Raw genomic sequence first — 12,790 nt, forward strand, 5'->3', positions numbered from 1 at the left:
AGACTGTCAGCTCCATGAAGGCAGGGACTTGACCACATTGTCCCCATGTTCCTGGAACGTAGTAGAGGCTTAATCAGTGTTTTGTTGAATAAAAAAAAGATATAATTTGGTACAAGTTTTAGTGTGGATCTCCTTGGTATCTGTTTCTATAAGCCAGACTTTCCTTCCCCCAAACGCCAACAGTTGTCATTTAACCAAATACCACTTGGAAAAAAAAAAAAATCTCAGCCTTCTGTCAAACCTGCTGGATAAATTGTACGCACTTTAGGGACCAGCCTTGAATTTTCCAATTACCTCAGACATCCAGGGAATTGCTTTGCCGTGAAGAAGCTTATTGTATTACATCATTTATCCCCATGTGTCTTTTAACGAATCAGACTTCAGAACTGAGGATTAAAAGCTTTTCCTTTATTTCAGTTGGAAAAGGGTTTTGGTAATTGCAGAACTCTACTGTAGATGAAGCCCGACTGCCACAGAAAAGTTCCGTGAGACATCCAGGTTCTGGCGCGTGTCCTAGCCTTGAAGCAGGACTCACAGCAGCCATGCCGTTAGAGACACTGAGATAGTTGGTGTGGGAGGAGGGCTAGGCTGTTCAGTGGCCTGCCATACGACGGAGTCTACATTCAGTGCGACTGTCCTGCCAGCTGACAGGCCCTGCGAAGTTAAGAGTGATCTGCAGGGCCCCAGACTCCCGAGGTGAGGGGAAAAAAAAGAGATCTGAGGGTTTAGGACTTGTCCCCGGTGTCGCAAATTGCTTCCGAAATCACCCTGGAGTCATGAGCACTGAAGCATCCACAAGGTGCAGCATTATGATGTAAGTTTTATCTCCCATGTTACAGGTAAGGCAAGAGGGCCACAAATTACTGCCTCTGTCCTCTGGGAGGTCGTCACAGGATAAACACCTTGGCTGTCTCGGATGACAAACACACACACACACCGGTCAGCCCGCCCACTCTAATCTCGGAGATGCAGTCCTCAGTCAGCTTCACTCCCGGGGATGCAGGCCTGCTAAGTCTGTCCCAGAGGGGGCTGGGTGAAGTGACCGCTAATGGAAGCGGGATATAGGAAGAGGCGTTTCACTCTGCCTTGTTAGCATCTGTGTACGGACTTCACTTTAGCTCCTTGTTCTAAGCCCTCCCAGCGACCACAGCACCTGACACCACTGTCCCTCCACAGCCATGCAGGATGGGATTAATGCCCATCTCCCTAGGAGACTGTAAGCCTCAGGGAGGACAGGGATGCTTTCGGGTTTTGCTTTTACCCAGCAGTGCCCGGCACATTTAATATAGATTTTTGAACTGATGTACAAATGATTTAGCAGTGGATGTATTCTCCCCATCCTACCTTGCATACATCAGCTCTACCTACCCTCAGATTAGCTAAGGATTCTGGGTAAAAGGACTCAAGCCCGGAGAGAGGTCGTGTAGCCGTGGGTCTGTCTGCCTGGTTCCCTCCCTAGGGGTGAGGCTCTTCCTCACTTCCATCTCCATCCGCACCTACTGACTCTTAGGGTACCTGGTGCTCTAACTGGCCCCAATTTCATTTTTATTTCTGAAAACATTTTCTTCTGGGTTACATGCTTAGGAATTCTAAGTTCCTATTATAATTCTTTGTGCTGGCAGCTACACTCTTTAGATCCTTTCTGCCCTTTCTTAGGACAAGATGCTAGACAGCAAATAGCAGTGTAATACCCCACTTTGTAAACCCAGTTCTCTCAAGGCATCACGGTCAGCATCAAGATTCCAGACGACCGCAGAGGTCACACCGAGCACTGGCGGCTCCACGACTATCCTACTAGTACGGGAGAGTCCGCTTCACCTTTGAGCCCTGCTGGAAGCCACTTCCTTGGGCAACAGAGACAACCAGAGAGTAAACAAGCCAGTGGTCATACACAGCCGTTCTAAGTCACACACACAGCTGCTAGAGAAAGGGTCATATTCCAGAGATGTCATCCTACCTGCTACTGTGCATGATGACTGCATGGCAACAGGAGTCTTTGGCGGGATTTTTAAAGGGTTCAGGATTCCGTCCAGCCATGGCATGCACCAAGTGCCCTTTTCTAATCAACACTGCGAAAGAGAAGTCAAACGGTAAAGCTGCCGCGAAGGCAAACCCGTCCCATGAGAAATCCCTGGTATGCGGGGCGCTCCACGGTGTTGCGCTTCGGTGACAGATGCTCGCTGTCTGGCTTTCAGCGGCACCCACGCTGCTCTCTTACTCCCTCTGCCCAGACCCGGTCCCACGGCAGTAACACTAGCACTTGTACGGCCCTTCACGGCTTATAAAGCCCCGATGACATCCTCTTGTCCTCGCCCGAGTCTGGTCAGGGAGGCAGGCAGCCGTACGACAATCCGGCACATCGGGAGGGCTGGTTGGCACTGGCAGAGTTCGAGCACTCATGTGGGATGCTGCCCGTTGCTCGCGGGGCCAAGGACTCACCATGTCCTGCCCCGGCCTTCAGAAATGGACTCCCAGTAACTAATGAATGCGAGCCTGAGAGACACCAGAGCGCCACTTAGAGTAAATTCATGAGAAATTTCCGCGCCAGGACTAGGATTTAAGAATGCCACGGTTTGGTACGTCCCGTCCCACTGAAACAATGGTTCCAACTTTTTCTGCATCCACCACACCTCACTCCACCGCATCTCACTGGTGTTGGAACACTTACCCAAGACATAATTAGGTGGCTCTGCTGGGTAAGAATCAAAACAAGGAACACGAGATATACTGTTTAAGGTGCCAAAAGGAATCCTAAGAGTAGATTACATGTCAGTGGGCTAGCAAAGGGCTTCACCTCCCACCCCTGACTCAAGGACACCCCTAATAGTTCCATCTAGGAGAACTACCATCCTTTCCCACAGAAATTAGCTAATGTGTTTTGGAAATGATTGCTAATGGGAAGAAGGAAATAGGAACAGTTTCCCAAAGTAACAGTCTCAAGAGTTTGTATTAGAGTACCAACTGCTATCTGAACAACCCCAAACTCAGTGGCTTAAAAAAATATTATGTGATACAGCCATGTGGGTGAGCAGGGGTGAGAAGGGAGGCACACATGCAGAAGGCTTTGTTCCAGTCATTCGGGAACTGAGGCTTACTAGTTTGCCTAAAGGGTCCGTGGCCCAAAGGTAGGTTAAGAATCCCTGATCTAGTGGCTTCTCTAGGGCCTCGTAGGCTTCCATCAGCTCCTTGGCATCTAGTGGGCCGATGAGGGAAGAAACAGTGTGACGAATCACTCATAAAGTTGGAGAGGAGGTTAAGAAATTACTTACATCACCTCTCTCCTCATTCCATTGACTAGAACTCAGTGATATGGACCCATGTAACTGCAGTGAACACTGGGAAATGTAGTCTTTCTGGGTGCCCGGGAAAAAAGGAAATGGAGGTTCGCAAACACATTATCTCTGCTACATTGTCAAGCACACATTTATTGGATTATACCAACCATAATACAGATACTAAATGATACAATACTAAATGAGAGAATGAAACATGCTACCAATACCGTAAATTTGTAAAAATGCAAATACAGGCATACCTTGGATATTGCAGGTTCAGTTCCAGACCACGATACAGTGAATATCACAGTAAAGCGAGTCAAATGAATCTCTTGATCTCCCAGTGCATATAAAAATCCTATTTACATTATACTGTTGTCTATTAAGTGTGCAACAGCAGTATGTCTAAAAAACAATATTATATCTTCATTAAAAAATCTTTTATTGCTGGGGCACCTGGGTGGCTCAGTCAGTTGGGCGTCCGACTCTTGGTTTTGGCTTGGGTCGTGATCACAGGGTTGTGGGATCAAGCCCCGCATTGGGCTCCATGCTCAGTGCGGAGTCTGCTTAAAAGTCTCTCCCTCTCCCTCTGCCCCTCACCCTGTTCATGAGTGTTCTCTCTCTAAACAAATAAACACATTTTTTGAAAAAAAAATCTTTCATTGCTAAAATTGCTAACCACCATCTGAGCTTTCAGCGAGTCGGTGGAGGGTCTTGCCTCAATGTCGATGGCTGCTGACTGGTCAGGGTGTTGGCTGCAGTAATTTCTTACACTAAGATGACAGTGAAGTTTGCCACATCGATGGACTCTTCCTTTCATGAATGATTTCTCCGTAGCATGGAATACACACTACGGAGCTTCTTTCAAAATTACAGTCAATCATCTCAAACCCTGCCGCTGCTGGATCAGTGAAGTTTATGTGGTATTCTAAATCCTGTGGCCATTTCAACAATCTTCACAGTGTCTTCACCAGGGGTAGCGTCCGTCGCAAGAATCCACGGTCTCAGCTCATCCCTCAGCTCCTCATCTGTTCAAGTGTTACCATAAGATCGCAGCAATTCAAATAGAACAATGCTGCAAACACTGCGAAAATTACCAAAATGGGACACGGCCACGAAGTGAGCAAATGCTGTCGCAAGAAATGCAGTACCTGCAAGGCGCAATGAAGGGAGGTCTGCCTCTACTGAAAAAACGCCCAGTAGTAAACTTTATTTCACAAGCAGCACATGACGCTCTAGCAACGGGAAGCGACGGAACCCCACGAAGTGAAACGATACCCAATACCGGATGGCACGAGGGCACCCATACCAGACGTCTGTTCTGGGACCAAGCAGCTCCTTGCTCCGACGCCGGTGCGGCAGAACAGTGTGGCCGGAGACAGCTGCAGAGGCTTGGCCTCGGGGTCCTCTCTCTGCCCTGCCCGGAGACACGTTAAAAGGAGCAGCCTCACTGGCAGGAGAGAGGGAGAGCCGGCGTTGGAAAGGGCAGGAACATTGGTCCCCCATGAGCTGAGAAGAACAAGGCAATGGAGGGCTTTCTGAGCTTTCACTGAAGCTCCCCTGGTGTCGTTTTCCAAAATTATCTAACTCTAAGGCATGTTCTTTTTTTCTGAAGTCATTCCTTGGTTTCTAAGTCACCCTTCAATAAGTCGACTGATTGACCTGACCGATGAACCAAGTGGTTAACATGATCACTGGCGCCGAATTCCAGGGATAAGATGGCGCCACCTTCCGCGGAGGGCCTAGGGCTTGCCAGTGAAATGAGAAGCCGAGGAGAGCTCAGAGGGCCACGTGCAGGTCACTGTTCCAGACCCTACTGCAAACCCTCAGCGGCACCACCCTGAGCCCTAGAAACAGGAAGTTAGATGCCAAAAAGGACTTTGAGGTCAGCCAAAGTCAGCTTCTTGACGGTTTTGCCAGATCCTGATAGGACCTGTTTGGCCAAAGTTTTCTTCTTCTCTTGGAGGTGTAAGATCTTCTCTTCCACTGTTCCCTCACAAATAAATCTAAAAAAAAAAAAAAACCAGATTAATCAAATAATCAGAAACCCAAAACAGCGTATTTAATAACATATTCAAACTTCTATTTATGCTTTAGTTTTTACATGAGATTTCTTCCTCTACTTAAGTTGTCTTAGGTTTGGTTAAAAACTCCATGTTTACGAGATCCAAACAACCTTGACTAAATATGTGCCCGTTTAAAATGACGCAACTCCAATTATTTTTCATTTCTTTCTGAAGCTAAGGTAATTGGAAACATGCCAAAATAGGCAAACGATATCTCTATCCAAAAAAGTGCAGAGATCCAGCTTTCACTCAAAAAGCTCAACCCTTGATCAAGTCAGAAGGCCTTAAAGTTTATCAAGTTCCTGCCAGGTGTCTATGTGCTGGTCTAAGTACAGTGTCTTATTTCTTGGCTCATTCACAGTGAAAACAGGTTTTACCACCTGAAGAAATGACACTGTTGTCACTGCCTCATTCAGCAAGCACTGACTAAGCATTTACAATATGCCATGTGCTGTGCTGGGTCTAAGGATGGAGAGATGCATACAGTCCAGTCTTGTGCTCTCAAAAGGAACACAGGAAGAGAGGCATGAAAATAAGCAACCATACAAGCTGGAAAAGTGCTACAGACATATGTCCAATGTGCACAAAGAGTAAAAGGAAACATCTGCGGTGTTCGGGGAAGGCTCTATTGAAGGGTGAACTCGTAATGTGTGGCTTGTGGGATGAGCAAGGGTTTGCCTGACGGAACAGAGGGAGGGCGTCCCAGGGAACGGGAATGTGGAAAAATCATGGCCGGGTTTAGAACACGGTTATGTCGGAGGAAGATCAGGTGGTCCAGTCTGGCCAGAACATAAGTCAAAAGGACTCCACCATGCTGCAGAGCAATGGCAGAAGCTCCAGAGGATGGTGGGGGCCAGACTGTGAGTGGCTTTGCATATCATGCTAAGAAATTTAGATTTGGAAGAGGAATGTGGCAGTGTGGATGGGAAGGAGGAGATGGTTTTAAGAGACATTTAGAAAATAAAATGAATGGACTTGGTATGTGAAAAGGGAGTAAAGGGGAGGAACCTAGTCTGTGGCTCTAGGATTGGATACAGGGATACTAAGCCTCGTGAGATAGGAGGCGGTATATCACTTCAGTATGTGACATTCTGAGTTCCTGGAACATGTCACAGTACTTGCTCCACAGTGAATGCTCAACAGGTGTTAGATTTAGAAGCTGAATGAGACGAATGCACGAGTGACTGAATAATGGTTATGTGCACTCTCGGAGTCAGAGAGTCAGCAGGGACTTGGGTATCTAGATCTGATGCTGGAGACCTTGGGGAGGAAGGTTCTTTGGACTTCCTGGAGTAGACAGGACTACTAAGGGAGGCGCATACAGGGTGAGGTGAGAGCTCATGACAGGGAAACCAGCATGATCTCTGCAACTGGCCAACTGGAATTCACGGATGGCCTGAAACAAGAGTGGTTTCAGTGGAGCCACAGGGGTGAAAGGCTGAGGAATGAATACGAGAGGTAATCAAGTCAAGACAGTCAGTGATTTCTAATTCTTCAGGAAACCTGGCCCTGAAAAGGAAGGAGAAAAAGAGGTCCATTGCTAGAGTGGACTGTAGCATTAGAAAGGGACATTCTACAAAATCGCTGGCTTGTGCTCTTCAAAAATGTCAATGTCATAAAACACAAAGAAAGACTGAGGTAGTGTGCCAAATTAAAGGAGACAGAAGAGTCATGACAACTCAAGACTACGCAGGCTCTAGGATTTTCCTTTGCTGTGAGGGACCTCAATGGGACAAGAGGCAAAATGGAATAAAGTCCAGAGCTCAGATAACAGCATTGTATCAGTGTTAACGTTCTGATTTTGAGCATTTTACTGTGGTTATGTAAGAGAATGTCCTTATTTTACGGAAATGCACCTTGAAGTATTTAAGGGTAAAGGAGCACCACGGCTGCAACTGACTCTCAAATGGTCCAGAAAAAAAAGTCTACACGCACACACACACGTGGTACAGCATACGAGCAGTTTTTGGTATTATTTTTACAAATAAGATTTTTTGGGGGACATTATTCTTTTGAGAATTCTTATATTCTTTTCTACATGTCTGAAATTACGTCAACCTAAAAGTTAAAAGCAAAAAATTAATAAATAAGGGGGGGGGGAGGGTACTTTCCCTAGCCCTAATACACAAGCCTTTTCTTCTCTCGCAGGCACCAACCCCAAGGTCACCCCCAAATTGCTTGTGTTCCCTTCTGGACTGTGAGCACCAACGAGGCAGGCCTCGGGAGCATCCACTAGTCAAGGGACCACCAAATACTTTACATTCTGTTAAACCACCACCCAAGAAAGACTTGCACAAAAGGAAAGCTTGTGAAGGGGCCTAAGTCCCAGAATGCCTTTACTTACTTGTGCACGACAACATCTTTCTGCTGCCCGACTCGGTAAATTCGGTCACAGGCCTGGTCTTCAAGTGATGGATTCCTGTGAGCAAAGAGGCAAGGCTCAAAGGTGCAGACACCCCGGACTGGGTGGGCAAGTCCCCTGGGCAGAGCTTTTACTCCCCTTTACTCCCTTTTCACATACCAAGTCCATTCATTTTACTTTCTAAATGTCTCTTAAAACCTGCAGCTGTTTCTGGATGGCTCTGCAGCTACAAACATGGTGGTCATGGTTTTAAAGGGTTGAAAAAAATCCAAATAAAAAACCCACAGTGAAGAATACGGGACAGGGACCTATGTGGCCTGCAAGGTCTAAAACAGTTACCATCTGGCCGAAAATATTTACAGAGAGAGTTTGCAAATCCCTGTCCTTGGCTATGTTGGCCCCAGAAAGGTTAGTGTCAGATACCTTCTTGCCCTTGACTGAGAAACTCAGCACCACCATCAGCTGACAACTTTTAAGTAACACAGGTGAACCAGTGCTCCAGTTTGGTCACTAATTGGTTGGATGAACTCAGGCAAGTCACCTCACCTCAATCCTCTGTACTTTAGATTCCTACTTGGAAATGTGAGGGCTGCCTAATGAGAGGGAACACCTTTCTCTTTCTTTCTTTTTTTTTGGTAAAGATTTATTTCTTTATTTGAGAGAGTGAGAGAGAGAGAGAGAGAGAACAAGCTGGGGGGTGCAGAGGGAGAGGGAGAAACAGACTCCCCACTGAGCAGGGAGCCCAACATGGGACCCGATCCCAGGACCCCGGGACCATGACCTGAGCCGAAGGCAGACACTTAACCAACTGAGCCACCCAGGCATCCCAGAACACCTTTTTCAACTTTAATATTCTGGGATTCAACTGAAGAAACTTAATTTCTCTCCTTCTTTATAGAGGCTATCAACTCCAAACTGGTTCCTCATCTTACCTCCTTAAAATCTTGGACAACATATCTCCATTTCAGAAAACAGCATTTCTTTATTTTTTTAAGATTTTAACATAATCTCCACACCCAACAGGGGGCTCGAACTCACAATCCTGAGAGTAAGAGTTGCACGCTCTACTGATTGAGCCAGCCAGGCGCCCCCAGAAATTAGCATTTAACTCGCACTCTGCTTTCCTCCCTCAAGCGTATCAGGGAGCCCTAAGACCTAAACACGTTCTCCCGGAAGATGACACCAGGTTGGCCCGTGTGTGTGTCAGTCTGGGCCGCCTGGAGAATCAGACAAATGTGCAGCAATCTCTGCTTGGCATGATTGGAAAACCCCAAACGGAGACTAATTATGACATTTTTCTCCTACCAACACACAAGCTCATTTATCTTATTTCCAGGAAATTTGCGGTTAGGCTCCCAATGTTGATACTATGTGCGTGGCCAAGGGCCTTGTGTTAAGTGTATTCCTAACATAACTAGAAAATTCCTTCTCCTTTTCCTTTTGGAATAAAGCTTCTCCGTCTTTTCCAGGGTTGAGATTTCCTTGGACGTCCACAAATGGCGTGAAATATGGTATTTTGAAGAGGTAAAACTGAGCGATGGAGCTCTTAGCCACAAGAAAAAGCCTTCTTCCCAGTTTCCATGGAAACAGATGTAAGATTAACAATAAGGTAAATGCTATTTTAAGCAGTCATTTGAAGCCTTGCTTGCTTAGGAATTCAGGGCCATCAACAGCCCCACACCCTATATACACCAGGACCTGTAAATATGTATGCAGGAGAGGCATCCGCATAATACAAAAACAGCATCCTCACCATAACAAGTCAGGTCCCATCACCCCTCTGGCCCCCACTCCTGACCCCCCCCCCGCCCCCTCCCTCCTACGCTAGGACAATGCAAGAAAAATCCAGAGTCATTACCAGTGCATATCCAGAAGAAAAAGGTGGTTTCCTCCAGTCAGGTTTAGACCCACACCTCCAGCCGAGAGAGAGATTAGCATAACCTTCAAAAGAAAGCACAGCATTCCCTTTATACAGATCTGATCTCATAATACATCTCTCCCTCTGTCTCAGGTTCAAGCCCAAGATCAATACAGATAAGTACCATGATCCCACCAAAGTTCCCTCTGCTGTCAAAAAAACTCTGAGATGCAATCTCCCGTGCCTCACCTTTAAGAAAACTCTCACTTCCTATTTTTCTGTGACTCAACCTGAAAACACGAATTGTCTGCCTGCTAAAATACACAAACGCTACAATTTAGAGCACTGGGGTGTGGGGGGGCGGCGGAGTGCCTGGCTCAATGCCCTTTCCATTAACCAGAGTCTGTCCACTCCCCGGTCTCTGCACCCCCAGCCCCTGCCGTTGCTGCTCTTCCTGGCCGCCCCCTCCCCAGGCCACCAGTGTTTTCCACCTTCTTGCTGTCCCTCCAAGTCTCCCCACACTGCCTCGTATCAAACTCCCACCTACCCTTCAAGGCTTGCCTCCCTCCACAAAGATCGCTTGAGCCAACCAGCTCTGCTCTTCCTCTGCTTTTAGCCCTCGTATTGCCTTCTCTTTAAAGTATCTGCACTCTTCAATACGCTCCCCAATAAATGTCTAATAAATTAAAAGCACGTGGAGGGATCAAGGCAACGAATGTGTTTAGACTGAGCTGCTACACGGCAGTTCTCGCTGTGTAACTGAGAACAAGGTGATCTCAATGACAGATGACAGAGCTCTGGCGTGCCCGGCTCATACCTGGGGGCCCCTGGAGCTGTTAAAGGCCTCCACCAAGTCCATTCTCTGTTTGGGGCTGACAGAGCCATCGATGGTGGCGTAAGTCAGGCCATGCTTCCTGAGGTGGCCTGCTACAACCTGCAGCATGCTGGTCCACTGGGAGACCACGACACTGGAAGGAAGGAGAACACAAAACGTCAACCCCCGGAACAGATGATGCGGACCAGGAAAGGCCTTCTGTCCCCTGCGGGGCAAAGGCACATGCTTAGGTCACATTTTAAGGTGAGGATGCTTCCAGTTGTTTTTCGTATCCAGGGTGTAATCCGTCTCATGCTAAATGAGGTCACAATAAAGTGGTGGCCGGCCTAAAATAAGGACCACAGCCTCTTACTATTTGGAGATCTGTGGTCCTGCAGGAAAGGGATATGTGGGCTGCCCTCCCTTTGGCAGCCACAACAAGCTGCTGGGACGTCTCTACCCCTACACCCCATGCTATGTTTTAATTAGGGTTGTTAAGTTTTTAAAATCAAAACATTCCACATCTACAAACGCAGATCCATAACATACACGTAAGGATAACAAATAATGAATGGATCCAGGCACCCAGCTCAAGAACATTCCCAGCACCACGGGGCTCCCTCTCCGATACCACACCTCGCCCTGCCTTTTGCACCTGTCACTCCCTTGCTTTTCTTTAGCTGCTTCTCTACTTTTAAACACTTTTCCAGATGCTTAGCTCACTCTGATCCTCTAGGGACTTCCTTCTCAATCAATGCCACAAATATGTTAACTAGAAATCAGAGAGAATGTGCGCTGTAACCTCAGTGCTTTCTGCTGAGGAGGATTCAAGGTCCTGGATTTCTAAAAAGCCGAGATTGAAACTAACAGCAATATCAAAGTTTCTTGAATCATCACAAACAATACTTGGATAACAAAATAACACATTTACCTCTTTTGGGACCCTGAATTTCCTCGGATTGCCTCCAATTCCACCAACAGAGATGAAACCTGGGAAATGTTATTTAGTATACGTTAAGTGGGTGCAAATTTGCTTTTCTCCATCATCCCTCACCTGCACTCCTGAGGTGGCCTCTGCCTCTGGTCTGACCCCACTCTAGGCCACTCTCCTCTCTGCAGCCCCAGGGCTACTTCTAAAAATGCCAGTCTGTCATTTCCCTCCCCTGGCTGGAGGGCCTTCCCGCTGAGGATCGAGCCCCAGCTCCTGACAATGACCTACCAGCTCCATGCTGCTCTGGCCTCAGCTGATGTCTCCAGCCTCCTAGCTCACTACCCCTCCTCAAATGATGCTCCAGTCATACTAAAGTTCCTCCTCCGCTAAGCCATGCTTTGTCTCATCTTCATCCACTCTGTCCCCTCTGCCTAGAACACCCTTCCATGTCAGATCGACATCACTCTTGGAGGTCTTCACTAACCCCAAAGTATGGGTTAGGTGCCCACTGCCTACCTGCTACTCGGGCTCCTTTTGTTCCTATCATCGTGGCCTTGTTCACACTACCCACTGGGTGTCAGTCATCTCTTGCTATCATGACTTGAGGGGCTCCAAGGAAGCAGAGCCAGCATATGACTGCTTCGTTTCTGGGTCGTGCCCCTAGCGTCCAGCACGTAGGCAGACCAGAGAAGGTACTATCCTAACATTTGCAGACAGAGAAAGTGAAAGAACTTTACCCAGTTTAGGGCCTGCTCCAAAGGCTGTTGAAGAAGAGGGCCCACCCAGTCTGAGCGACACTTGCTAAGGCTTCCCCCAAAAGCTCTCTGGGCATTTATCAAACCCCCTCAGAGCACATTTGAGTCCACAGGGAGCGGGTGGTAAGAACACATGAGCATGAGCTGGGAGAGCAGCTGGATTCATCCCTCCCAACTGCTAATGCAAATGACCTTTTGAAAGCCTCTACGGGCCCTGCAGTTCATCCCCAGGATGGTGGAGGAGGAAGAAAAGGACCAGGAATCAGGAGATGAAGAGAGCTCTTCTGTTGTACTCCTTCGGGACTCATGGTGAAGAGTGTGGACGCCTCATCGCTGAAACAGAGGGCTGCCCCAGATGAACTCTGAGGTGCCCTCCGCGCTTACGTCCCGCACTGCCCTGTTCGAGTGCTCACCTCCAGAGGCCCCCACCACCCGTGAGGCTGCCTTCTCAACAAATGTGCTGGACAGGAAGTGAGGGCGGACCATTCTGGACCATTCTGAATTCACAGGGAGAAAGAAAGCAGGTACATGAAGCACCTGGTGTCTTGGCGATGTGGGTTGTGGTAAGTGCTCGGACCGCCACACGAAAAAGCTGGCCATGGGGATTTTGAGAAAACTTTTAGTGAGAGAGCCGGACTCACAGTCCATGAGCTGGGGTCAAATTCCAGGAACATTCTGCATGAGTTTAGGTGTGGGCTGCCAAAACTCCCTTCCCTGCATGAAACAACC

At 47.7% G+C, this 12,790-nt stretch overlaps 1 protein-coding gene across 9 annotated transcripts in view; it reads right to left on the bottom strand.

Annotated features, from left to right (window-relative positions):
* Positions 1–387: 387 nt before the first annotated feature.
* TTF2 (transcription termination factor 2) overlaps positions 388–12,790 on the bottom strand; it is a 43,033-nt gene continuing 30,630 nt past the window's right edge. For 4 of the 9 annotated variants that reach the window (XR_013447956.1, XR_013447955.1, XR_004910504.2 and 1 more), the window contains 6 exons: positions 11,307–11,365; positions 10,379–10,529; positions 9,562–9,644; positions 7,686–7,760; positions 3,536–5,281; positions 388–2,069 (listed from right to left, as the gene is read on the bottom strand). Coding sequence is in view for 1 of the 9 variants with exons in the window: in XM_036071026.2 (XP_035926919.2) it covers positions 5,137–5,281; positions 7,686–7,760; positions 9,562–9,644; positions 10,379–10,529; positions 11,307–11,365 (513 nt within the window). In the remaining 8 variants the exon portion in view is untranslated. Of the gene's footprint in view, positions 2,070–3,405; positions 5,282–7,685; positions 7,761–9,561; positions 9,645–10,378; positions 10,530–11,306; positions 11,366–12,790 lie in introns of those variants that run through there. The other 5 variants (XR_013447954.1, XR_013447953.1, XR_013447952.1 and 2 more) reach the window with 5 other exon arrangements.

Source organism: Halichoerus grypus, chromosome 5 (genome assembly GCF_964656455.1).
Source record: "Halichoerus grypus chromosome 5, mHalGry1.hap1.1, whole genome shotgun sequence".
Taxonomy (NCBI): Eukaryota; Metazoa; Chordata; class Mammalia; order Carnivora; family Phocidae; genus Halichoerus; species Halichoerus grypus.